We start from the raw sequence: 27,853 nt of genomic DNA, 5'->3' as shown, positions 1-27,853 counted from the left end.
ATCCCATGATGTTGGATCTCTCTCCATACTTCCCTCTCAGAGGCACAGACATTTGTCTTGATTCAAGAACGCAGACTCTTCTTTGATTTACAAAGTTATGATTTGCACTGTTGTAAAAAAAAAAAAAAACTGAGAGCACAAAGACCAAGATTTTCCTCTTATCGTTTGTAAAATATATCAAGGAGTTTATAGAACCAACAGAAAGATGCCTTGTTTTGTAGAGCAAACAAACAAGCCAACAAGCAAAAAGTCTTTGTGGAACACCTCTTTCTTGGCTCTGGGTTCTCAAATCTGGCTGGGCCTCCTGATTAGAGCTCAACATGTTCCCTCTGGGTTGGACTCTCTGCTGCATCCTTGGCCCTGAGCTCAGTCCAAAAGGCCACTTCCTTGTCTTTCAGCTTATAGGCTACCTGTGTTGGGACTCCAATCTGCAGGTACCCTTCCTTCTGGTCATATTCTGGCCAATGGGGCAGCCCTTCCCCATTAGGATTCCTGTGAGCAGAAAAAAAAGAGAAATTCATCAAACCAACTATGCTGTCCCAATGGTGCTTGGAGATGTGTAAGGATGCCCTGGCTTACTTCTGTGCAGAAACCAGTAACCTTCCATAGATGGACAGGCTGTTCATTTTAAGAACATTCATGATTTGGTTTGGTTATTAAATTTTCCTCATGTGATGCAGACTGATACTAAGCTCAGCATATGTGGAAATTTAGGAAGTGGGGTGTGATTGGAGGAAGCAGGTCCCTGAAGGCCTGGCCTTGAATAGTGCTCAGACTACCTTGATGTTCTGCCTCATCTCAAGCCCCAAATAAAAAGTCCAAGTGTAACTCAGACCCTCAAATAATCTTTCATCCTTTGAGTTGATTGAAAGCTAATACATGAAATCGCTACTGAGCTGCTGGACATTAACTAATCCAGTGATATAGTTCAGAAGACTTTTTAATTGCTTTGTGAGGGAGTTTGGAAATGTTTGGTGAGTGTGCTGCAGACTAGCCAGAATGTAGTTGGTAAGGCTTACAGGAGAGTCCAGTGGGAGCTAATGGGGAAAAGGACAGAGAAGTCAATCTTCTGCTTACTCACACGGGATGTAGCCTCTATAAAGAATTATATTGGAAGCAATCTAATAGAATTTATCTATATTTTGAAATGAAATTATCTATATTTTGTCCATTCCCTGAAATTTTATGAGAGGCTGAGTTCAAAGTTGATGTACTATTTAACTAGTGGGAGAAATTTTAGAAAGCATGGTATTCAGGCAGTAGGAATGTTATTTTCTGCTGATTGTAATCTCTTTACACCACGACTTAGGAGAAAAAAAATCACAGGATAAAGGCTTAAAATTCAGAGTTTTGCCAAACAAGGAGCATGCTTCAAGTTGTGTACAAGGACAGTTCTGTTGCTTGAGGGGTTAGTGCTCTGGGATCAAGTCTGTTGTGTATAAGAGTTACTCTAATGATGACTTGGGAAGCTGCAAATCACCCCATCCCAGGCTTTCAGTATAAAATTATTTTGAAGAATTTACTTTGAGAAGCCAGCACTAGGGACTTCTGCCCCCTACAAAGTGGCCTAAGGAAGTGATTCTCTTGAATGTATTTTCCCATATTCAGAGAGCTGCTACAGCTCAGATTTTACAGAGCCCTGACAAATCTCAGGCCATTGTTGTATCTCGGCATTGTATCTGTGGTGCTGGTTTTATAAGCATGCAGATAGAATACAAGAGTTACAGATTCTCAAGGCTTCTACCTGATTTCAAATGAAGGTTTGGAAGGCCAGCACGAGGGGGGAAGGTTTGAAGTCCTTGCTAGCAAGACTGAGAATATGATGCATGACAATGTGAGAGTGAAGCTCATGTTGCTATGGAGACCCTAATAAACTAAAACTGGCAGGGCCAGCAACATTTAGCTAGGAAAGGTTTAGACCATAAGAACAGCCAGCTCCAGAGAGGTCCTGGAAGTACAGACAGCAAGACCATAGAGTAGAAGTTTCCCAAGTTGTTCAGGGCTCATGTCTACAACAGACTCCTGGATGCTGGACACACAGCTTCAGCAATTAAGTTTTTCTCTTGTACTTTGGACTTGCTTTGGTACAATTCCTTGATGCCACTTTCCTGTTTTACCATTCATGATAGAAATGTGTGGAATTTGTCATTGTGTCTTGGAAATGTTACTATTTTGTTACAATGGAGACTCAAAACTAAGAGTTTCTGTAAGACTGAGGAAGTCATTGACTTGGACTTCTAAGTAGTATTGGAAATATTGAGGTTGTGTGATACACATGAGCCTCTGGAGGTCATAGGTTATAATTTAGAGCTTAAATATTCCTCCAAAAATGTATGTGCTGGTCATAATTCCCATCTGATGGTGATATTGGGAGTTGATGGAAAATTCATGAATGTCCACAAGTTAGAGGAAGTTGGTCATAGGGAACATGCCCATGAGGAGTATATTGGAACCTTGGCTTTATCCCTTATATCTACTTTCTTATCACCCTTATGTCTACTTTCTGATTAACAGGGCTATGGAGCTTTGATCTACCCTATTTCCCACCACAATGTTCTGTATTGACATAAGATCAGAGTGAACAGCCAAGTGCCTAAGTATTGAATCCTCTGATCTGTGAGCCAAATTTCACAATCAATTCTACCAGTTGAACTGTCTCACAGATTTGTCACACCTACAAAACTGACTAACTCTGGCCTCATTATAAGAGTGCTGTGGTCATAGGGAAAAGAGGTAGACCACTCAAGCTTTAGAAAACACTCATTCTCAAAAGCTATGAGCCTTCACACCATAGCTTCAGGCCCAGCCCAACACTGAAACCAGCCTCACCCATTCCGAGCAAAGTTGGCCCAGAGTTTCATCACCATCTTGCTGAAGTTGATCTCCTCTTCTGAGGCGCCCCCTGTGGAGGACAAAGGAAGATGCTTTAACTATGTGAGACTTGGTTTACAAGGCAGAGCAGCAGCAGCAGCAGCACAGGAAGCCTGTAAGAAATACAGGCTTTTGTCTGGCCATAGGGCCCTCAGTGCATCTGATCTCTTCTCATCTCAGAAGCTAAGTGTGTTTGGTTCTGGTAAGTACTTGGATGGGAGAAATGAAGAGTCTTGGCCCTTATCACATACTTATTGAGTCCAAATCTAACTTTTATGAAGCTCCTGCTTGAGCAGGCCCACACCTTTAAAGTTCAAATGACTTTATTCCATGAGCTGTCTGCCTTTATCTTCTGTGTTCAGCTGCCCGGTGCTTTCCCCTTGGGTACAATGACAATAGTTGGTTACCTCTGACTTAGCAGGGTTGGAGGTTTTTTGATCTGTTATCACTCTCTTATCCTCACACCTTTGCACAGGTTCTGAAAATGATCAGAACTCTAAGAGGCTGAGAAGATGTACAGCTTAGACACCCCCAGACACAATGGTGCATTGTAAGAGATCACCAGCTACATGCAGCTGCTGAGAAATAAGGTATTGAAAACCTCTGCAAAAGCTTCCCTTAAATAGCTTATAATTAAAGATATGTAAGTCTATGATGTATTTTAGATATATAGGTAGATGGAGAGAAGTGCAATAGGCCTTGTTAAGGTTAGCAAAAAGTTTAAATTTCCTCTTTTGTTCCAATAGGTACTCACAGGAGAAAATCAAACCACGGCATTCTTGCCCTAAGCAGGGCCTATATGAGACCCATCAGATCTTTTCCAATGTTACAAGTCAGGATCTGAGGATGACTATGACTAGGGATGTATAAACACAATCATATGTGTTGAAGAAGAACATGGCTGGGAACTGTCCTATAGCTAAGCCCTGTTACAGAGCATGGGGAAAGTCAGTTTAAAAGGACAAACTTGTTCAAGGTCAGCAAGCCAAGACCCAAACCCAGCCTTCATATCACCAAGGCCACAGCCAGCAAACAGACATCACCTTTTAAAAATGGGGCTCCCCATACTGAGAAGAGATCATCACCATGGTCTCCTTTCAAGGTCTTGGGTCTCTTGTCTGATACACAGCTCGGCCGATACTGAAACTCATACATGTAGGTGGGGGCTCCAGCATCTGAGGAGACATGGATTCATGCACAGTTCACATTACCAGACACACATCCTAGGCCCTACAGTTGAATATACTCCTCATCTGTAGAGGAGATAAAGATAGTGTTAAGAAAGTTGTGATTTGCTTAGGGATGCACAGCTGGTTGATGTGGAATTACGATTTGAACCAGGTGTTTATTGAATGAACAATTAATGTATCCCCAAATGCAATAAATACATGGGATGTGTGTTAATGATGACATGGTTGTGTCTTGGTTCCAAGATAGTCTAGAACCTCATGGTTGTCTTTCATCCAGCCTGGCTTGGAGCATTCCTAGGGATTTTCTCAGCTCTACAGAGCAGGCTGAAGATAACCCAGGCTGCCTCTCTGAAAATTATGGTAATTAGATTTTTTTAAAAATCCATGCAGAAACTGGAGGCTTCATAGTTCATACCCAGCTGCGTGCTTGGCCCAAGTATAAGATCATAATGGGAGAAAGTAATGATAAAACAGAAGTGCCAAGGCAAGATGGACTGGAGTCTCTGTCAACCTCTCTCCCCATCTCCTCTGCCTTCCACACTCGCTGACAAAGTCCTGTAGGTGAGTCAAGATGCCACTTTCCTTACAGCATCAGCAGAGCCACCAATCCTTGCTCCTTATGTACCAGCCCATGAAGCCCCAGCACAGCCTCATAACTGTGCACTAGTCACAGTGTGCTTGGGTGGCCACAGAGGAGTGACTTTAAGAAGGCAAGGGTGAGCATGTGAGCCTGGGGTAGAAATTTTACAACTTTGTCCCCAGGGATAGAAAAGAGGATTGAAATTTGCAGAAAAAGTAAAAATCAAAACAAAAACAAAATACATAATTATATCCCACTATTTTATAGGTTATGTGTTTTATACATACATACACATTTATACATACATATGTGTGTACAAACCTTTATACATTCATAATTTGGTTTTACCATATACATCGTAATATACACATTTGAAATAATTTTGTGGTATATTTAATACACTGTTGTCATTACTTCACACCATGATATATCTACTAACAAAACTTTTTAATGACATATGTCCTTCTAGTGTAGGATGAGAAATAATCACCTTTGACATCTTCTCTTATTGTAACCTTGGCAACCCTGTGATTCTGAAAGCCATTTATGGAATAAATGCTTCAAGGTAAGTAGAGCTTGCTGGAAAGAGGGTTTGCTCTTGTCTCCACCACTTGGTAATTTTAGAAGGGAACTGAGACCCCAGCTACTCAGCAAAGATCTTTTGTGAATGAAAAAACACATTTTATACAGCACACTCCCCAAGATATATTTATTACTTTTTGCTCAACCTCTGATATTTCTAAACTTCTTATAATCACAATGTGATATTTGGAAGGAAATTAAGACATACATTTTAGTAGTTACAAGTTGTAACAATAAGAAAAGCAAAGACAATGGGCTGCTCTCTCCAGGCTACACATTTGAATAAGACAACGTGCAGAGGGAAGAAAACGGAAAGAGGACAGAGGGTTTATTTCCAGAGATTGTGGCTGAAAATGCTCCCTTCTGGAATAGGTTCCCAGCATCAGGTCAGGAAGCACAGCAGCCTCCAGCGGATTTTAGCCAAGACACAAAACAATCACAGCATTAACAGTGAAAGAAAGGAAACCCCAGGAACATCAGAGATGAGAGCTTCACAATCAAGGAGGTGCCAAACCTACATCCATTGTCTTAGAGGAAATCCAGGGTCTGAGAGAACAGGTGATACAGGCAGTATGCTGGAGGAAAGCGACCCCAGCCTGAAGCCCTGTGCTCAGGAAAAAGGCCTTTCAGAGGTGAGGGAGACATAGCAGCTTTCCCTGATAGAAGCTGTGGAACTCACTGCCTCTGGACCTGCCTCACAGGAATGGCTAAAGCAGGTCTTTTAAACTAAAACTCCAAGAAAGCTCATAAGACATCAAAATCACCGGTGTGAAGCAAGCCACAGGCAGGACACTAGAATTATAGTTGAAATGTCAGGACAATTTTATCCTGTGTGGTAAAAAGGTCAATAGAAATTAATTAAACCAGTATTTATAGATGAGACAAATTTATCAACTAGAATTACAATAAATTATGATGTCTGTCCAGATGATGTAAATTCTGATATCAGAAACATGAAGAAAGTATGTGTTGAGGAACAGATGTAGAATTCTTATACTTAATCAAAGTTACACTGTTATTGGCTAAATATAGATGATGTCTCAGGAAATAAAGAGCTTGTTACCAAGGCTGAAGACCTGAGTTCAGTTCCTAAAACCCATATGTTTATCATCTGTAGGAGTTTTCTAATGGAGTCTTTAAGGTCTTTTATACACAGAATCTTATCACCATAAGAACACTGCCTTCTTCCTCTCCTATTTGTATCCTCTTTATCTCCATCACTTTTCTATTGCTTTAGCTAAGACTTCAACTACTGTGTTGAACAAGGGGGAGGGGACAAACTTGACTTGTTCCCTTTAATTTTTCCTTTGAATTTCTCTCTAGTTAGAATAATGTTGGCTGTGGGTTTTCTAAATACCACCTTTATCATTTTGATATATGTCCCCTGTATCACTATTCTCTGCAGGGCTTTTATCATGAATGGATGGTGGATTTTGTCAAAGACCTTTTCTACATCTAATGAGATGATCATGTGGTTTCTGTCCTTTAGTCTATTTATGTGGTGGATTATGTTTGTTGATTTCTATATGCTGAACAATCCCAGCTTTATAAGAGACTACAACAGATTAATATATGCACAAGTATTATATAACTGAAAGAAATGTGTCATTTAAAGGGATTACATGTACCTAGTGCACTGGGAGAGTGTTTAAGATGGCTAAAACCATCATCAATGTCAATGATAAGTTCTGTTGGCTATTGTAAGGCCCCCTACTGTCAGTTTTCCTGTCAATAAGCAAATATGGTGAAGGAGGAGCATCTTGACTCTCTAATGTACAGTTGTTGGGGTCTCCTTTGCTGTCCCGGCTCCCTTGGACTAAAGGACTGCCAGTCAGCCAGCTAAAGAACTCTTATGCCATCACCAACCAACTTGAAAACTCCACAGACTCTTTGAGACAATCATACAGTGAAGACGGCTGAGAACCCTGGCTACTGAGGGTACAGCATCACCAAGACAGTTTGAAATAGCAAGCACCAGACATTTTGCTGTCACAAACCTTAGATGATCCTATGGCCATTTGCATCTAGGTCAGAGGAGCAGCAGTTCTCTTGTCCATCTAGCAGATGACCACTGTGACTAGTGGTAAAGACACAAGACGTCTTGATGCAAATACTCCTCCTCTGCATGTAAGCACGCTGTTCAGGCTTACTTGGTGATATGCCTGAGAGATGTTGGTCTGTGCTCCCTCCTCTGGTACTAAAACATCAGGCCTAACCTGAGGCTCTGGAAGGCTCTTCTCTTGCCTAATTCAGTCATGAAGGCAGTGCTGTAGCCCAAAGGAAGTAACAATGGATAGAGGCAGCAATAGCAGAGGCAGCAGAGTTGCTGAGAGGCCGAGGTGCTGAGGCAGAAGGAGCTGAACAGCTTGAGAACAGTCAAGCCAGGAAGATAGGCAGTGGAAGGAGAGACAGCAGGAGATGGTGGGGAACCTGGACTGAGGAAGGATAGAAGCAAGAATGTGCTAGCAAAGGAAGACCGCAGACCCTGGGTGACAGAAGATTTGTGCAAAGGATGTGGAGTCCTTTCGGCCCAGGGATCCAGACTCTGGGTCCAGAACTAGAGCTGTGACACTGACCAGTATTAAGGACTAAGGAACTTCACACTCATGGGGCTACACAAGAGCTGCAACACTGGTTGCTGTTAAAAACTGAGGAATTTGGATGCCTATACCCACTGGCTTACTGCTTACTGCTTTTGCAGAAGCTTCAGTGACAGCAGCAAAAGACTAGGGAATTCTGGCTTCCTGGGGCTACACAGGAGCTGAACCATTTGCAGGACTAAGTACTGTACGTGTTTCATGTTTTCCAGTAGTGCATGGCTATAAGACGAGAGGATGCCTGCTGCTGTTGACCCCACCTGTCTACATCCACAGTCAAGGCCACCAAACACAGCTGCCAGAGACCAGTGCTTGGAGAGTTTATCCTTGATTAATATCTGGACAGAGCAAAGCACCCCTGACCAGATAAGTAACTGCCCGAACAAACCAAACTGAAATAGAAACAAGAAGAAATAGTCAATCTGAAGAGATCATAGTAGAATAAAGAGACTGTAACAGTAATTAGAAGTCCTCCATAAATGAAAAAAAAATCAGATTATTATGATTTCACTGATAAACAGAACCACAAATTACAGGGAAGAGCTTGTACTAATCCTTAGACTCTTCCCTAATATCTGTAAAATTCTTTTACTGAGATCGTCATTAACCTGATGCTAAAATAGGACAGGGACCCTACAAGCAAATAAAATTACAGCCCAATATCCTTCATGATCATAGACATAAAAATCTTCAACAACATTTTACCAAATATGATTCAACAACATATTAAAAGTGCAATTCTTGGGACTATAAAGATCGCTCGGTGGGCTGGTCATCAGGCTGGCCTCCAAGTCACTTCCTCATCTCTCTAGAGAGTTTGCTGGCATCACCTCCTAGATTACATTGCATGTGAACCTTTTCCTCACAGATACTTACTGGCAGAAGCAATACTAAACATTGCAAGCCATAGGGAACCAGCCTTCGAGACACGACCCTCAGCAGATTTCATATCTGTTTATGCTAGAGATCTGTCTGGTGAGTTCATGCTCCCACCCCATTCTGAACACTCACCTCTGTGATTACGGGCCACAATTACAGATGGGACACCAAACATGACATCTCCCATCAAGTCCAGGAACAGGTCCTTCTTTTGGACAAGGTCATCTGTCCCTCCTAAATACTTCTCAGTAGCCGCAGGAATCAGATTCTCAGAGACGTTCTGAAATGGATCAGAAAGTGACCACCTAACCTGTTGCAATGGGGCCTCTCAAGGTGGTTACCATGGATTCATTGATTCTGAGCCACTTGAGTTCTGTGCCAAATTCTCCTAGGTTTGGGGCTGAGTGGACAAGAGGGCAACTTTTGGAGGAGAGTGTGTCCCAGGGAGGCCTAATATAAACTCTCTAGGTTCATTTGTTTTTAATAGATTTTAAACTTAATTTTGGAGGTTAAGCATCTCAATAATATATCATTATTGTCCCACTGGCTTCAGTGGCAAAAGTCCATGTGAGTAAAGCTACCCAATGGCTTAGGAAATGCTTTCCAGTGGGTGATTTCTCCAGCTCTATCCTGAAAGAAAGGTGCTTTTCTCTACGCACACATATACACATCCTGGGTTCTCAAGAGAAAAGCAATTTTTGCTATCTTCCCTTGTTCTCTGGGAAAAGGCACCTTTGACATCCAGTAAATTAACTTCAAAATAAAGTATTCCTGGGAAATGGAATAAAAAAGTCGTAAGATTTGCAGTTACATAACTTCTCTTTAGCTTTACAGGGATCTGCAGATCACAGCAATCTATGTGCCCAAAAAGCAGAGAACCCAAAATCTGTAATCACCAGTGCTATCCCTTTCTGCTGTACCTCCTCATAAAACTTACATAAGTCCTGTGCTACCAGTGCCTGCCTCTATCCTATTTGGTTTGCTAACTTAAAAAACAATTTTTTCCCCAAGAACTTGCCTGCAGTCACCAGTGGGAGAGGTTGGGTTACAAATCACAAATGTGAGTTTCTTATAAGGATTTTAAACTGGGAAACACAGAAATCTGGAGCTGAGTCCCACATCTAAGGATGTTTCAGCCACTGAAAAAGTATGTTTCAGGAAAAACATACAGACTCCTTTGTTTCTCAAACAATTTCCATGATTCCCTCAACTCTTACTAAAATGGGGTAGGCCTGCCACAGGAGGAAGGCAGCTGTCTTCTGGTCCAGTGTGTCTTCAGAGAGTGGAAAGCCCTGAAACTGTTAAAGAAACATTTATGAACAGTCATGAATATAGCATATATCTTATATACATACCTATTAAAATATCTTCTTTGTAAGGCCTATATATTGTTATTAAATTTTTTCATTTATTTTACATGCCAAGCACAGTTTCCCCTCCCTCCTCTCTTCTCATTCCCTCCCTCCACCTCTCATCTACCCTCCCATCTACTCCTCTTTCATTCAGAAAGGGGCAGGCCTCCCATGTGAGTCAACAAAGCATGTAAGACCTATATTTTATATATGTAATTTATAAATACTTCAATATAGTGTGTGTGTGAGTGTTTTTACATATATTTGTATATAACACATAAAACAGTTATCCAAATAGTGACGTAGCATCTAGGTCAGAATAATATAAAAGTCAGAGTTCAAGGTAGATGAACTCAAGCCCTTGCCCACAGTCTCAGATGACCAAGGAAGTCAAAGTCAGCTGTGGCTGTACACTTTATGACCCCTTTTATGACCCAATTTTATGTAGAAGTTCTTCTGTAAAGCAGCTATAGAATCATCTGTATGTCCACACCTTGTTCAAACTTCTGCAATCAGAGACTTGACCCTACTCTAACAACTAACAGCCATGCCCTAGCATGACACTAGCTTAGGACACTCAGTGGAAGCTACTCTGTTTTTCAGTCTGAACTTGCCTCTGCACTCCATTTCCTTCTCCTTAGATGTCCTTTCTTGCTCCATCTGCACAGGTATTATCTCTGGCCCTTACAGCCTATAAATGTCAGGACTCCTTAAGGGAAGGTAATGTTTTGGGAGAAGAGTTTCCAGGACTAAGATTCCCAGAGGATAGTTGGGCTTTCTGGATAATGTTGCCATGGAAATACCCACTCATGACAATGGGGACATCTGTTCTGGCCTCAAAGAAAGCTGAAGAAGAAGAAGGAAGGCAGCAGGGGGTTCGCGATGGTTGGGACTATGAGTACACTTGTGTAAAAGGCATGTGTGTACAACACACTCACCATTGGAACGAGCCAGCCAAACTCCTGCTTGTTGATGCCCACCATGTAGGGCACAGTGTTGAAGCTCTTCTCAGCCAGGATCTCTTCCGGTGCCTTTGGCAGCAGCACTCCATCAATCACGGTGGGCAGGAAGGGATAGCTCTGGGAAGATGGAAATGCAGTGTCCGTGACTGTCCTGCACAGGCCTGATCGAGATATGTATACCACCCTTGCCAAGGCTCAGGGAACATTGTGGAAGATGTGGCAGGGAGTGTGTAATTATTAGAAGACAGAATGAAGGCATGTGAAACCAGTTTCTCCAGACAACAATTTCTATTAATAATTTATAACCCTCACTGGACTTACACAAGGCAGGCCCTATTAATACTAAGTTAAGGAAGTGGGATGGGCTAACAGGGTCCTGCCCTTTAACTCCGTGTTATTGACTGTTAATAGACTCTAGTGAGAAGGAGCCAGTGTCTTGTTGTATACAAATTGATGAACCCACCAGTATCTAAGAGTTAGCTCTAAACCCATGATCACATGGACAGCCCTGGATAGTCTAAGTGGGTTGCAAAATTAAACAAATAGTTATGAATATAAGAGAGAGATTTGTGGGAAGAAAAGGAGCTGGTAGGTTGTAAAGAGGTTAGAGATAAAAGTAGTTGGTATGTATCACGTGCATGTACAGAATTCAAAATTATGTAAAAACAAATTTAATTCATATTAATCAATTTTTTGTTTGAAAATACCATAACAAAACTTAATACTTTGTATGCTAATTTAAGAAAATTATAACTGTCCCACACCACCCCTATCCCTGCATAGCCCACATTCCTGGACCCAGCTTGAGGAAGCCATACTTGGTGCTCTAAACCTAGCCAACTACCCATAGCTCTAGAGGTCACAGGCCTTAAGGGAGAACAAGCTACTGATGTTTTCCTAAATCAACACAGCATCTAACCATATTCTAAACAGTTGTCTGTTTACACAGAGGTGAGTGCCATTCTCACTGCTTATCAGAGAAGCTTCTTTTTGCAGTAAACAGAGGCTACTGGTTATTGCAGAGTATAATTCCCTGTCCCCATTCAGTATATCTACAGTGCAACACCTATCCCAAAACTTAGAGAAAAAGAAGCAGAAAGTTGTAAGAGCTGGAGGATCAGTGTGTGTGTGTGTGTGTGTGTGTGTGTGTGTGTGTGTGTGTGTGTGTTGTACACAAAATGCAATAATGATTCTAGAAGATGAGATCATGAACTCAAGAAGAATTGGAGACAGAGAGGATGTGGAGTAGGAAAGGGAGGGGTAGAAATGTTATAAATACAGTATATTCATGTACAAAAGACTAAAAAAATAATTCCATAAAAGGATATTTTAAAAACCAGCAAATTACTGTTCTTAAAGGTAGCACTAAATAGACTAAAAGGAAGACACTCTTGAGTTTGTGAGTGTGAGCAAAAAGACAAAGTATTTCTTCTTTGAGCTCAGATGGAACCCGGGCATCCCCTGCTTTACATGCAATGTGCAGGTAACCAGAATACTGTCAAGAGTGATGATTTAGAGTTCCAGAGATATTTTACTAAGTAAGTGAGTTCTCAAACACAGAATCCATGATTACATACATAGATATGTAGCTGATATCCATCTATGCATATCTAAATTTGTACTGTTAAAAATATAATTAGCAGGGCTGGAGAGATGGTTCAGCGGGTAAGAGCACTAGCTGTTCTTCCAAGGTCCTGAGTTCAAGTCCCAGCAACCACACTGTGGCTCACGAGCATCCGTAATGAGATCTGGTGCCCTCTTCTGGCCTGCAGGCAAACATGAAGGCAGAACACTGTATACGTAATAAATAAATACTTTTTTTAAAAAAGAAAAGAAATATACATATAGCCTTAAGAAGACATCAAACTTGTCACTCAAGGTGACCAAACTGTGACTTGATTCAGCATCTGAGAAATGCAGGTGAGGACCAAACCTCCTCCAACAGGCTGACAATGGAGACCAGGACCTGTGGACAATTACTCCTGCCATAGGAAAACTGTGCAGGGTGTGAGGCCATCGTGGGAGCAGGCAGCAGAAGCAGCTCCTCTGAAGGAAGACATGTGCTGGCCACACAGAGCAGTTGTGGATGCCCTTGGTAAATGAACCTTTCCCAACAATGAGCAGGGCACAGCCTCATGGACAAAGCATCCCTGTGCAGGTCCCTTTCCGAGACTTTCAACTAGTCCTGGTTTGGAGGAATGCTTAAGGACAGGATACAGGGAGTAAAGGGTGGAGCATATTGTCTGTACAGTGTCTGGAACATCTCTGGCACTCAGCAATGTTTTTTAGAACCAACTCCAGGAAACAGTGTCCACTTAAAATAAAGGTCGGGATTTTAAGATGGCGGATCTCTCTCTTTTCATAAGAGGAAGTCTGGTGACATTAGGGGACGTGGGGATGAGAAGGAAGAATATTAAAATGATGGACATGGACACAGAGGGAAAACCCAGTTGGAACTGCATCCAAGAGGCGGTCCCTCAGTAGTAACTGTGATACCTTGAGCAGTTGTCAGTGTTCCCTGGGATTCTGTCGGCTGCACCTTGGTGCTGTGTGCGTTGTCTGCTTGGGTGAGACAAGTGATGCGCTTCCTTCCTTTGCTTTTTTTCACATGGAAACAGTAAGTCCTCCTCAGATATTCCTTCACAGTTTGTAGATCCAAAACAATGTATTGCCACCCCACTGCCCATGCCCTGGCGTATTGTAGTTACTATAAAAATGCAGGGCCTAGTTGTCACACAATGGCCTCCACCTGGCTTTCCCTGTCCCTTCCCTGCAATCCAGTATGCTACAGTCAGAGACATTAGTAAACTCACCATTACAGCTCTCTTTGTAGTTCTCCAAACAGCTCCCCTTTCAGGCTGAATCACAGTCCAAGCCTTCCATTGGCTGACTCAACTTCCTACTTTTACTACCCACCTAGCCTCAGGTGGGCTCATTCCTAATTGTTTCTCCTCAAGCATGCTAGCCTTCTTCAGCAGACCCCTTCTGAGGCTCTTCTCTCTGCCTGGAGCACATCATCCTCTAGGTTTCTAAACTTCTTTCTCTTCTCTAGAGCTCCCCCGAGAGGCCACCAACTGTTCAAGCCACCCCCTGACCCTGTTGTTCACATCAAACCACTGGGCAGCTCTCCATCCCCCACTGTCTTTACTTTGACTCTATCCATGGAAATATAAACCATAGAGTTTACTATGTTTTCCTATTTCGATAATACTAGAAGTTTCTAAGAGAACAGATCCTGTCTGTTTCATTCTCATGTCCCAATTCCTAAATCACATCCTGCCACAACTTTTCTGAATGTTGAAAGAATCCTATTTCTTTCTCATAGGACCCTTCAGAGGAGTGCTGGGAGCCCCGTGGAGGAAGCAGAGGGGGTTGGACTGCAGATGGTGCGAATTAATCTCCTGGACGGTGCTGGGAGGTGGGAGAGTAGGAAGGATGAGATGGAGGGCACTGTTGGAGTTTCCTGGCTGGTGGGAAGAGGACAGTGTCCTCAGCACTAAGATCAAAGTCTCCTTCATCACAGTATATCAGCCCTGTGTCCTCTCAGGAGACCTGTGCTCTCTCCCTACTGATGGCTTGAGGGCTCCTTAGGCATCTCAGTCTCCTGAACATGGAAGGTTCTGGAGCATCCTACTCCTACCAGATCATTTTTTAAAGCAAGAAATATCACTTGGAAGGGGATAGGTGACTCTGGGGAACACCGAGTTACTGAGTGGGAGCACTGGACTAGGAATCAGGTCCTCCTGTCCCGGTCCTCCTGGCTATGTTACCTTCACAAGGAATTGACCCTCTCTGGACCCCAGCAGTGCAAACACAGATACTAGTACTGTTATACAAAGGAGAATTATTCCTTTTAAGACTCAGTACCTATAATTTGGAAAGCAAAGGACTTTACCTCTCTGGGGTCTCCATGAAGGTCAACAGAGGCAAGTTTCTGTGGAAACAAAGGCAGAGAAATTGGGTGAGAAAATTTTGTCCAAAGATGATCCTTTGAACTTGGCCTTAGAGGTATTAGGTTCTTTCTCCTGATTCTTCCTTGGATAGGCCCAAGGTGAAGAGAACCTCATACTGGGTCTATAATGGTCAACTTTAATTGTCAACTTGGAACTACCTAGAACCTCCTGTGAGGAGAGTCTCAATGGGGTAGTCTACACTGATTTGGGATGTGGGTTTCTCTGGAAGAAAGTGTCCTAAGAAATTTCCTTAGTATGGAAAGATCCAGACTACTATAGGGGGCACCATTCCTTAGACAGGTAGTCCTGTATAAGATTGTATAGCTGAGCACAAGCAAGCAAGAGAGCATGTATCTATGCATTTATCTCTGCTCTTGACTAAGGATGTGATGGGACTAGCAGCTTCAATCACCTGCCATTGTGTCTTCTCCACAATGATGGACTATAACCAGGAATTATAAGCTAAAATAAACTCTTTCTCCCCTAAGTTTGTCAGGATATTTTATCATAGAACTAGCTATGAAACATGGTCAGGGTCCTCTGGGCAGGGGTACATGGAGGATCCAGATGATGTGGGGGTAGTGGTAGACAAGGGACAGGCTTTGGGACCCACTCAAGGTCATAGGATCTCTGGAAAGATGTCTGCTCCTAATCTGAACTCTTCTTACTGGCGACAATACCCCAATGTCTCCTCTGCAGAATAGTGGAATTAGGTCAAGGCAGTGTAGGAGCATACAGAGGTCAGGTGGGGGATAAGGCTACAGTTGGAGGCACACAGAGGTCAGGTGGGGAATAAGGCTACTGTTGGGATAGACTAGCAGGAAGCTCCTCCACCACTTTCCTCCTTTCCTCATTCCTGCTTCATGAATTCAAGTGACTATACATGATCTGGAGCATCACAACCCTCAGTATGAGGAGCAGTTAAGGAAGATTCCAGATTCGAACTACATCTTACCCCTTTCACTTCTCAGGTACAACCCATAAGGTCCCTTGTGTGGTTTAATGCCACACCATGTCTTCCCAGGTGGTGTTTGGGCATCTAACCTGCCCCTCCACCACAGTTTAATTTTATGTAAGTCAGAAATCTTGGCTAAATGTTAGTGCACCTGAGTTTACACTAAGCCTACTGTTTAAATTAAGGAAAAATGCCTTGTAAGCAGATAGGGTATGACTCTGGAGTGCTGGAAAAGGAAAAGGACAGAAAACTAAGTAATAGAGTTGGTTCATTCCCAACTGTCTGAAGAACATCTGGCTATAGCCATGGGCTAGACCATTTGTTCCAGAACATTTCAATTGCTGAAGTATTCCATAACAATGCATTCCTTTTTCTGTTCAAGGGACACTGAAGAGCATTTTCATCTGGGATCAGAAAACTGACACCTCCAAGATCACTGAAACTCATTGTAACCAATGCTTTTCTTTTTTGTAAGGATGACAACGGTAACATCACTATCCTCTAGCTAACTGGGCTCACTTGCATGGGGGAAGCTGCCACTACAGTGTCTCCATTGCACATTGTAGTCCCACCATCCAAGAGTGTGCTGTATGTATGTGCACACTCATGCAAATGAGTAAGTGTGCAAGCATGCTGGGACCAATAGATAATCAAGTATTTGTACAAGATCCTAAAACTTATAGCATGGTCTTAGATATTGGGTTCACTTGGCTTCTTCAAAGTCACCAGCTATTCCTGTGCAAGCTGAGTCCTCCTGTGCCACATGGAGAGTGGCTGCAATAGTTGCCTTTTCTCTGGGTATCAGAAAATAGCCTTCTCTTAATTCTTATAACACCTAACCTAAGCCTGACAGTGAAAGCCCTGTGTCCACATTGGCTCAATCCCTGGACAAGCAGAAACAGCACAGTGCCAAAGGGCTTCTATGGCATCTAGAGGAATCCTACAGACCTTTGTTTTGAAGGGCTGCATGAAGGCACATAGATACAGGTTGGCTGGATGATTAATAGACACGAGACAGATTGAAGATAGAAGAATTAAGTATCTTAAATGGATATCTACTAGATTATGAAAAATAATTAACAGAATTAGTTATAAGGATGAATGAATAGACAGTAGGATGCTGGGGAAACTGATGATGTGCTGGCTAGTTTTTGTCAACTTGACACAAACTAGAGTCACCTAAGATGGGGGAATCTCATTTGTAGAATCACATCCATTAGTTTGGCCTGTGGGCACATCTATGAGAAATTCTCTTGATTAATGATTGATATGAGAGGCCCTAGCTTACTGTGGGTGATACGATCTCTAGACAGGTGGTCCTAGATTATATGAGACACTTCCCTTAGAGGCCTTGTATTGCATGCCCTCAGTCCCACCCAATTCCTTTTGGTGATTATGTGTAGAAATATAACTTAAAATATACCTGAAAACAAGAATACATGATATTAAGCTTGATAAAGTTGGAGGATTGTCATGTAATTTCATATAATGTTCTTACTGGACAGTTTTACATTTATTTATGGTTTACAGTTATTTCATGTTAAGGAAATTTACATCACAAGATTGACACTGTTCCAAGAGGGGATAAGCTATTTCAGAAGACAGTTGAATGAGTCAAGCCTCGGGCCAAGTACACAGGGTGGGGGCAGGAGGATGGGCACACCTACCATTTTCAGAGAGACCTCCAAGAGCTCTTCCTCTGTTTTCTGGCGAAGGCAGTGAACCATGGCAGCTGACGTGGTGGTTTTACAGCCAGCAAGAGTAGCCACTTTCTGTAAGAGATCAGGGGTCAAGAGTGTATCCTTTCCCTCCCTCCATGCAGACTGTGGCTTCTAGTCCATGACTGAATTCTGAAGAAGGTAGAAGGTTGCTGAAAGGAGTCTAATGAAACAAGCCTTGGGGTTGGGTACCAGAAAGTACCTCTACTACTGACTAGAGCATAGGTTAGAACTGGTTACACAATATCTATGTCTCTGTTATCTTGTCCTGATAAAAATGGACACAATGTCCTGATAAAAATGTCCATTCCCAGGACCACTAAAGGGATGAGGGAAATTCTCAAAGTAAAATGCCTCTTAAGAAGCTGTTGGATGTTGAAGGGTTAAATCAAGAATTTCACCATCTTGTTTTAAGCCACCCCTCTACCATTTGGCATGCCATTCAATCTCTGTTTCCCTTCCCATCACCCACAGATGGGGATGGTGATTAGATATGACATGTACAGGATGCAACCATGTCTCCCATACACTAAAATGTGTGCAGAATTGCCGGAGGCCTGGATAATATACTCAACATGAAACATTTAGTAAATTAGAATGTGGCTTAGATGTGGGTAAGAAATCAGCCCTTCCTATTAATTCATTCTTATTCCAGGCAGCCCTTGAGCACCTGAGCTGATTCTTGCAGCAAGAAACACCCAAGGATGACGACCCAAGGAGGCAGACTGAAGGGTGTAGTAGCTGTCCTGGGTGACACTCACCTTAGCTATGGGCCTGGCATCTATCCCATATAGGCAAGGATTGAGGATGACGCTGCTCTGAGAGATGGCCCTGTGGAAGAGGTTCTTGGCCAGTGGGGTCAACACCTGGCAGGGGAGAGAGAAGAAGAGAGTTTGCACAGAAATGGAGTGATCTGAATTCACTTGTCTTTAAGGCTCTACCCATCTGCTTTACTGTCATGGCCATTCTCCTGGGGACCCGGTACTCTGTGGACATAAATGTATCCTGTTCCTAAGGTCACCCTGGAACCACCTCCTCCAAAAGACCCTCAGCCCAGTAAAGACAGAACTCCAAACAAGAACTGAACAACAGCAACAACAACAATATGGCAAGAACCTTTCACTATAATCAAATCACTGGAAAGACAATTTGACAATTCTTAGTCACAAATTCTGCTTCAGAATTATATTACTCAGAATTTATCCCAAGTAAGGTAATCGAGGAGTCTCATAAAAAAGTGTGTTCCTGATATTCATAATTTTAAAATCATAAATTAGGATTCCAATGTGATTGTGCAAATGATGTTTTATTTTCACTGTGGAATACTATGTAATTATTTTTAAAAGATAATAATACAGAAGATTGCTTTCTAATTAAGGAAATATTTGTTGCCAAATAGCTTAGAATGGACAAGAATTGGTTTTGTAGTCAAGGTTGTCCTTTATCATGTGGCGTTTAAACCTCAGCTTTCAGAGTGACAGAACTAGAGACACGCACTATAACCCAGCTTCTTGATGTTTATTTACCCTTTTCCTTTATCTCTAAAGTATGAACATTTCATTTGACAATAAAAATATGAAATTAATGTGTTTGAAAAATGCAGTAATGGGGCTGATTCTCTGTTCAGCTTTGAGGGAGCTAGAGTGGTCCTAGGAGTCACCAATAATGCTTTCCATAGCTCCCCTCAGTGCCCTCCAGTTCAATATCACATCATATAACTAAGTCCCAGAGACTGCTACCTTCCCTCCTAGGCATGGAAAAACCACCTGAAGACACCCCTGCTTATTCTGGGTGCCTGAGTCCCTTCACTGTGTAGACTCAGGTTGCTGGGTACCTGAGTCACTTCACTGTGTAGACCCAGGCTGAAACCAAACAATTACACTCATGCCCACCCCTTTTCCTATTTGGAGTTTACACCCAACACTTCTTGAGAGAAATCAACCCCAAGGTTAGTCTTACTAACAAAGAAAACGCAAATAAGGCAGAAGTGGAGAAGTGGCATGGTGCAGTAAACAAATGATGCTTGTTATGGCCCATGACATAAACTGAGCTCTGAGCTCCCTTGGAGCTGAGGAAAGGTTAGTCCTTAGCCCTCCACCAGCTAACACTGATCAATAAGTAGAGTCAACCTGAATCTGGCTTAGGAGAGGAGAAGTGCCAAGGCTGGACTGGCTGGTCTGTACGAGGTCTCAGCGCAGACAGCAAGTCTGGACCTGAGGTCTGGAATCAGGAACACTTACAAGAACAGAGACACTTTCACCTCCTGCTGACTCTCCAAAGATGGTCACAGAGCCTGGGTTGCCCCCAAAGTTGACAATGTTGTCCTGGATCCAGCGCAGTGCAGCCACCTGGTCCAAGTGACCCCAGTTCCCCCTGCTGTGTTCATCCCCTGTGCTGTGGGACAATAGTGGGTAGAGTTAGACATGGCATGACCGTGTTCTAAGGGCTAGAGAGAGACTGGGACTCTTTCTGAGTTTTCTGAAATAAGGCCAGCTCTACATCACTGATAAGAGTGTTCCCCTGCCACTCATCTCCACAGCAATGTTCTGAGGGGACTCTATGTTCAGGGAGTCAGGAGCCACCATGCATACAAACAAGGTTTAAAATGTACAGCTCATCTGAGAAGAGAACACATGAAATCTCTGTCTACACGTGGCTCTTACTGTACACCACAGGCCAACAGATGCAAACAATATAATGACAAATAGTGGAAACACATAATTGTGTAAAGAGGACACAGCAGTGGAGCATGATTTTTTATGAAAAGAAGAAGACTATCCCCTTCTCTCTTCCAGGCATCCTGCCTCACCATGTGGTCTACCAGTATGTTCAGATCCCCTTTTTGTGTCATGTTGTAACACAGCCAAGGGATCCCACCAATGGCTCGTTGATGCAACCACACAGTCTTGGACTTTTAATATCTCAAATCTAAGCTAAATAAATAAGTTTGAACTCTATATAATGTCATAGTCTTATTCTTATTATCAAAACAGAAACAGGTCTATTTCAGGACTAATATGTAGAAAGGAATATTTATATATCACCTGAAGAAGCCCCAGATGCCCAGACGATACTGAATGACCACTACAACCACATTTTCATGGACAGCAAGGGGCAGGCCATCATAGGTTGATGCTCCATCTATCACCAGTCCACCTCCATGGATCCACACCATCACCTGGACAAGAACATAATCATACAGGTCATAGGTAGCAGAACTGCAGAGACTCCCAAAGTCATCAGGTTTGGCCACCTGCATCTAGGCTGTGACTGAAGGACATCACCCCAAGCACACCAAGGTCCAGAAAGGCTGCAATAAGCAGTCACCCTTCTTTCCAACTCTCTCAGATCAGCCTAAAATGCTGGAATACTGAATGTTCCTCATTTCCATCCTTCAGTGATTTCAAATTGAGAAAACCATCATGAGAACAGCAAGGACCAAGGATGTCGTGTCCTTCCCACAATCTCATGACCTCATGCCTAGACTATTCAGTCAACTGAACACAAGCCAGAGGCAGCCCTGGGACTGCCACTTCATTTCATACCACTAACCTTTAAGGAGTAAGTTCAACTTCTCTGCTGGGAAGTGATTATCTGATGAGGAACACACCAGCCTGATGGTACTGCTTCCAAAGTGCCTCCTCAGCACACCCGGATCCTCCCAGCCTGCTAAGCCCAGCTCACCGATGCTTCCTTTGGGATATCACTAGTCTCTGGATGACATTATTCAAGAAACTACTTTGTACAAAAGACTGATAAAACTAGAAGGTAAAAGGGTGCAAAAGTTTTCACTTTGTGTGTGTGTGTGTGTGTGTGTGTGTGTGTGTGTGTGTGTGTGTGTGTGTGTGTTTTAACCTATAGAGCAGAGAAGGAAGGAGAGTTTATGAAATCCTATTTGTTTAAAAGAAATCATAATGTGTAATATGAACCAAGAATTGCCCTAAGCAGAAGAAATAACTTCTACATGGAGTAGACAATAATGCCCCATGCATCAGCTAAGAAACAAAAGTGATTTGCCTGCTGGAATCCCATAGCTAATAAGATGTGGTAGCATGGCTTGGCCAGGCCACGTGGCCCAACACTGTGCACTGAGTTCCCAATCCCCACTGCCCATGGCCACAGCACAGTGAGTCAGAAGTTGGAGCAGGAGACAAAGGCAGGTCCTGCATTTAACCCCAGACCCTGTGGTTCTTGGACTTCTGTCATAAGTAGAGGGTCTCCTGCCTCTAGGTTCTCAGAGTCCCTGTCCCCTAACCCATACAACCAGGTTCTTTGCCAGCTCCAGTAGCAACTAAGTCAAATCCATCTCATAATGAAAGCAGGAGGCCAGGGCTGGTGAGCAATGGCACACTGAGCAGATTGAAAGACTATGGGGTGAGACTGCAAGGTCCTTCATGACAGGCTGTGTGACAATGGATCATGTACTTGATTTCCCTGACTACAAGTAAGTAAGGCTGTGTGAGGGGCACTGAGTACACGAGAAATGGGTGGAGAACTCAGAGTTTGAGTGAAAGAACATTTATCCCCACCTTCCAATACATTGAAAAGCACAGTAGGTCTGAATGTTAGTCCCAATTTCAAAATCTCTTCTCCCTGCTGCTGTCAATGGAACCTGATGGGAGTTGGCATTTGACTTGTTACAACTCAGGAATTACCTCATTCCCAAAGCCCCTTTCCCAGCCACCAGCTGACAAATGGCAGCCTGCCCCATCTCAGGTCCTTCCTTCATGTGGGAAATGCTGACTCACTGTGTCATCAGCCTGTGCCAAAGGCAGTTAGTGATAACAGCGACCTACAATAAAACCCAGGATTACTGAGGCAAAAGAGGGTGCTTCCAATTGCCCCCGGCTCCTCCCCTCACACCTTTATCACAGGTCAATGTGAGTTATCACAGATACTATGGGTAGAAAGGTGACATTCCAGCTACCTTTGCTACTCCTTATGAAACAGCAGTTTTTTGTTTGTTTTGTTTTAAAGCTAAAAGACCCATGCTATTGCCCTGCCTACCCACTGTGGGCCCTAGCTTCTCCCACCTGAATATCAGTTTCTCCTATTCTTATGTAAACTGCCACGTATAATTTTTTTTAAAATGTGTTTTTTCAGCTCAAGTTTACTGAAATTATGTCTTAGCTGCTCTGGGATCACATTATGACTCTAGTAACTTGACATCACTGTCCTTGTTAGTGTGAGAGAGTTTGGAAGCATAAGATGTAGATCAGATGCAGGGCAACCTCCAGCAGAGTCTGATGCACTTATACAGACAGACAAGAAACCTTTGCTATTCTGGTGGTTTACAGAAGGTTTGGATTGAGTCCTGGACTGTGGTGTCCTTACCCCCAGATTCCTCATCCCCTTCCAGTGTCACAGAAGAGCCCAGTGCTGGAACCCACAAGTCTGGCCAGTGGTCCCCACGCTTACCGGAAGCCTGCTGTGCTTTGTTAGATCAGCAGGAGTGTAGATGTTTAGGTAGAGGCAGTCTTCAGAAAACGTGTGAGGAATCGTCTCCTTTCTGTTGGTGAAGTGCTTTGCAATTGTCTGTGCTGCCTCTGGGTCTTGGGAGCACCTGGGAAGGAGAGAGAACACCTGAGTTTCCACCAGATGGAAGCTGGGCATCTTGTCTGAGGCTCAACCTTGCACCAGGAGATTTGAGCTTGTAAATGAAGCTGGCATCAGTGTGTAAGAAGGTCTACATGTTTCCTGGAGGAACCTCAGAATTCTCTAGTGCCTTCTAACTCTGCAGAGTGAGAAGGACTTGACACCTTTCTCCTTCCCAGAGCCTTTGGATATCCTAGGCCCAGGAGAGAAGAGATCACATGCTGGCCTAGCCTGTTCTTGAATATGACATCTCCTGCATAGCCAGGATTGATGTCATGTTCAAGCCTCTAGTAGCCTTTATACAGTGGGTAACAGGGTGACATGGTACTCCATCAGGTAAATATCTTCTAATCCTCAGAAACTTTCATCACCCAGTGGTATTACTTCTAATGACAAGCACATACACTGTACAGGTCAGGAACTGTGTTTTATGAGTAAGCTTAGGAAAACAACATCTTTGCTCTGCTTCAAGCACTGATATGCTGGGTGACTTAGTGTTGGGGTCCACAGAATTTTCCTAATGAGATCTGAGCTTGCTTTATACAGCAGGACTGAATTAGTGGATGGCTTGACCATGTGTATGGTCATCAGGTGTCTGGAATGGTCTGCACTGACTGTGCTGGGGCGGGACAGGGAATGTTTTGCTCTGCCCCTTGGTATTCCTTTAAAAGCCCTTTGGCAGAGTCAGTCAGGGCCCAATGGATTAGGATCCAGGCCCTCCTGAGGCTATCCTGTGATTTCTCTCTGTTTCTCTCCCCTCTAAATTTCTATCTAATATTTCCTGCTGCTCCTGCTCAAGAGTACCCTGGGGGGAAGTGGGGGTGGGATGTCCACCCACACCTTAGGTAAATTATTTCCTCCACTGGGACTCAAAATGCCAGGTCCAGGGTAAAGTATTGACCCTAAGGGTCCTTCGGCACTGTCCTGCTAAGATTCTACCTTTTTCATAGCCCAGCAATCACTGCCGGCTGCCCTGATAAGAGAGCTCAAAGGTCCAACACAGGGTTGAATTGAACTGATGGCAATTATGAAGTCCTTCAAGCGTGCAAGCACTGACTCTTTATGAATAAAAGTCATCTAAGGCCCACATCAACACAACATCTATTCATAGAATAAAATCTGAGGCACATATGTTAGACAACTGCCCCAAGGACACTTAGTCAGTGTGCTAGTTTAAATGAGAATGGCCTGCATGGGTTCACGCATTTGAATGCTTGGTACCCAGCTGGCAAAACTGTTTGGGAAGGATTAGGAGGTGTGGCCTTGTTGGAGGAGGTGTCTCTGGGGGTAGGCTTGAGGTTTCAAAAGCCCCCACCCATTCCTAGTTAGGTCCCCCAACTCTGGCCTGTGGTTGATGTTTTAAGATTTGAGCATTCAGTTACTGCTCCAGCACCATTTCTGCTGGAATGTTACCATGCTTCCTGTCATGATGGTTATGGACTCATCCTCTGAAACTGTAAGCCCTCAATAAACTTTTTCTCCTATAGTTGCCTTGATCATGGTGTCTACACAGCAAATAGAGAAGCAGCTACTACAGTTAGGGAGCTTTGCTCATATTTATAAGGACAATGTCCCCAAATAGGGCCCCAGTGGCTTACAAAGGAGGGTAGGAGGTAGCATTCTTCACAAAGCTCCAGGGCTTTGCAGGCTGTGGAGGAGCAAACCTCAGGGATCCAAGAGGAGGCTTGGCAAAGGGGACGCCCAGAAAGACGGCCACAGGCTGTGTGAATCCATCTAAGTGGACATACTTCCCCAGGACTTTGCCATGAACAGTGTCCACCATGGGTGGTGAGGACGGGTGCCCTGCTGGACATGGAGAAAATGAGCACAGATCAGAAGAGAAAGCTCAGACCTGGATTCCAGGCAGGCTTTTTCACTTTATAGGTATATGTATACCCATTGACGCTATTCTTACTCAGCACAGTTTTTCCTTATCTCCTCCTCAAATTCTCATTTGTCATATTTCTACCCACTGAGAGTCTAGAACTTAGGATGTTTTAATTTGTGATACTTTCCCCTCAAGATCAATGAAATAAGCCCATCATGATTTTGGGAGCATCTGTTATCAAGAATAACCAATAATGTTGAACCTCTATAGCAAACCATATTATAAAATCATGTCCATGAATTGTCTTACTAAGAGAAAATTCCCTTTGCTTTTAGGTCACCAGTCCCACTGAGATACCTTTCCTGAGAAGCATGCTTGTTAAAATGTCCATGGGTAGCAGAATTGCTATTCTGTGTGAATTCCAACGGTCTGCCTAGAATAGACTCTTCTATAAGTAGGGAAAATAGTTATATAGGTCTGCAGACGTATATGGGGACATTTAAAAGGCAGACTTGATCCCTGACTAGATATGGGGCCAAAGGGAAAGAAGAAGAAGAAGAAGAAGAAGAAGAAGAAGAAGAAGAAGAAGAAGAAGAAGAAGAAGAAGAAGAAGAAAAAGAGAGTGTTACTGGCTCCCTTTAAGACAGGTACAGTTGGAGGATTTCTGGGTAGGAAGATGCCCCCAGACATGGGAATTTCAATGCTGGAAGGAGGTCAGTGAGAGGGGCAGGCAGAGTTCACTACCTGAACATGGGTGTACACATTATGAATTTATACACTGTAGGAAGCGAGTGTGAAGCTCAGGGACAGTTGGAGTCGAGTGAGAACACTCACCAGGGTGGTGGCAGATGAAAGGCCAAGGGGAAGGAGGTAGGGACTGGCAAGAGTCCTGAGGAGAAGGAGAAGCCAGACAGAAACCACTAGCTGTGGCCTGTGTTAACTCAATGAGTATTTTCTACCCAAATGAAGTGGGAAGAATCTAGATTGCTCTGGGTAGAAAATGGGATGTATGGGATTGGAAGCATAAACACAAATACAGCTGTTGCTTAAATAATATGGAATGTGCTGTGGAATGTCTTTGTGTGGGCTATTAATATGTGTTGCTAAGATTGGTTGATAAATAAAGCTGTTTGACCAATAGTGAGGCAGAGTAAGATTAGGCGGTACATTCAAATGGAAGAGAGAGAAGAAAGGACAGTGAGAGAGATGCCAGCCACCGCCCAAGGAGCAACAAGATGCCAGCAGACCAGTAATGACACGGCCACGTGGAAACATATAGATTAATAGGAATGAGTTAATTTAAGTTGTAAGAGCTAGCTAGTGAGAAGCCTGAGCCAATAGGCCACAGAATTGGTAATTAATATAAGCCTCTGTGCAATTATTTTATAAGCAGCTGCAGGACCGGGTGGGACACAGGAAAACTTTTAACTACAAGAACATGCACATACTGATCATATACTGTGTGCTGCAAGTACATACCAATGCTCCTTTAAAAGAAGCCTTGCCAAGTAAGAGTTATCAAGGCCATACTAAAGATGAAGAAAGAGGTGTGGTGAGTGGACTTGATGAACTTCTTGAAGATAGACTGCAGGTGGTCATTGTGAGGGGCAAGGGCAATTAGTAGCACAGACATGTTCCACTCCAAATTTGAACCCTCATACACTGTCCCAGCTTCTCACAGTGTCACATAGCTAAACAGAAGGGAAGTCTAGAAATTTCAACAAGGCCATGACCCTTAATGGGGAAGCACTACTGTAGATTCTGGATTAGAGATAGAGTGAGGTATGATTCCAGGAGACCTTGGGTGAGTACTTTCCCCTGGAATCCACAGTCTCCCTCCATGGCACAGATGGGTGCTAAGGTCCCATGTTGTACCCCTGCACTGACCATAGATCTGTTTTCTATATCAGTTGCTTTGACCACTGAGGCCCTGTTCCTCTGGGATAAACTGTCACCCCTAGGGTCCAACTACCCCAGTGCCCTACCCCTAGCCACCTACTTGTCTGGGTCCCCTAGCCTGTGCCTCTACTGACCCATGTTGATTACACAGAATTGGGTACAATTAAAATAGACACAGCCTCTAAATCCTCAAATCCTCAGAAATTGCCCCAACTATCCAAGGTTACAACACTTTCCCCTGCCTCCTTACCAACAGCTTCTATTCTCAGCCTTCTGACTGACCCCATCACTATCCCCTCTGCCCTACTTCATTGATGTACCCCTTTTCAGGTAACTCTCAGTTTTAAAAAATCATCTTTTCAAATGCAGCTCTTGTATGATTTCACATGTCAGACTTTCTATGGATAGACTCTATTTTAAATCCCCCTTTCCTATATCTCCTCTAGACCAATTGCCACTCGGAGTGTTACAGACACAATTACTCATTTCACCCCCACTGCAGCCCCATGGGGAAGGAGCTGATACTGCAAAGTTAAGTTCCTCACTCAAGGATACGAAGCTCCAGGGCACCGAGCTTAGATTCACTCACGCTATCTGTCCGTGTCCAGAGGGCAATCACCTCTAAGGAACAGAACTTGTTTTTCATTTGCCTGCATGAGCCTGCACTCACTGCTGTGGCCCAGGCCAAAGAATTTCGAATATGCACCCCTAAGTACTCACCCTGAGTCATGCAAGCCATGAGGGAGATCAGGACCAAAGCACAGAGCCACATCATGGAAGGGCAGTGGCTCCAGGTCCAGTCAGTTGTCTGGTGCTTGAAGGGAATGCCCTGATCCTGCCCACAGCTATAGACCAACCCCTGAAATCCTGCCCACTCAGCCCATTTGCATAA

General features: G+C 43.4%; 1 protein-coding gene across 3 annotated transcripts; it reads right to left on the bottom strand.

The window, feature by feature from the left end:
• Positions 1-285: 285 nt before the first annotated feature.
• LOC128104172 (liver carboxylesterase 1-like) lies at positions 286-27,733 on the bottom strand. 3 transcript variants are annotated; one of them, XM_052728964.1, is made up of 14 exons: positions 27,682-27,733; positions 24,833-25,040; positions 23,058-23,202; positions 20,684-20,817; positions 19,880-20,033; positions 18,401-18,505; positions 17,589-17,693; positions 14,909-14,947; positions 10,990-11,130; positions 9,917-9,997; positions 8,832-8,979; positions 3,915-4,046; positions 2,830-2,902; positions 286-492 (listed from the first exon to the last, which is right to left on the bottom strand). In XM_052728964.1, exons 1-14 carry the CDS (start codon positions 27,731-27,733, stop codon positions 309-311), a joined length of 1,701 nt encoding a protein of 566 aa, XP_052584924.1. In that variant the 3' UTR covers positions 286-308. The 3 variants fall into 3 exon arrangements, with proteins under 3 accessions (XP_052584924.1, XP_052584925.1, XP_052584926.1); XM_052728965.1 differs by having other exon boundaries at positions 24,833-25,037; XM_052728966.1 differs by lacking the exon at positions 14,909-14,947 and having other exon boundaries at positions 17,583-17,689; positions 18,397-18,505; positions 24,833-25,037.
• Between the last annotated feature and the right edge of the window lie 120 nt (positions 27,734-27,853).

Source organism: Peromyscus californicus, unplaced genomic scaffold (assembly GCF_007827085.1).
Source record: "Peromyscus californicus insignis strain IS unplaced genomic scaffold, ASM782708v3 Scaffold_8__1_contigs__length_139910024, whole genome shotgun sequence".
Taxonomy (NCBI): domain Eukaryota; kingdom Metazoa; phylum Chordata; class Mammalia; order Rodentia; family Cricetidae; genus Peromyscus; species Peromyscus californicus.
This window is presented reverse-complemented; position numbering and strand designations above follow the sequence as displayed.

Excerpts from the sequence above, each read along its gene's own strand:
- LOC128104172 (XM_052728964.1), bottom strand. The coding sequence starts at position 27,733 with ATGTGGCTCTGTGCTTTGGTCCTGATCTCCCTCATGGCTTGCATGACT. Across the intron at positions 14,948-17,588 it reads TGGAGGTCTCTCTGAAAATG|AAACTTGCCTCTGTTGACCT; the intron begins GTAGGTGTGCCC and ends TTGTTTCCACAG. Across the intron at positions 8,980-9,916 it reads GGCAGGCCTACCCCATTTTA|AACGTCTCTGAGAATCTGAT; the intron begins GTAAGAGTTGAG and ends GATCCATTTCAG.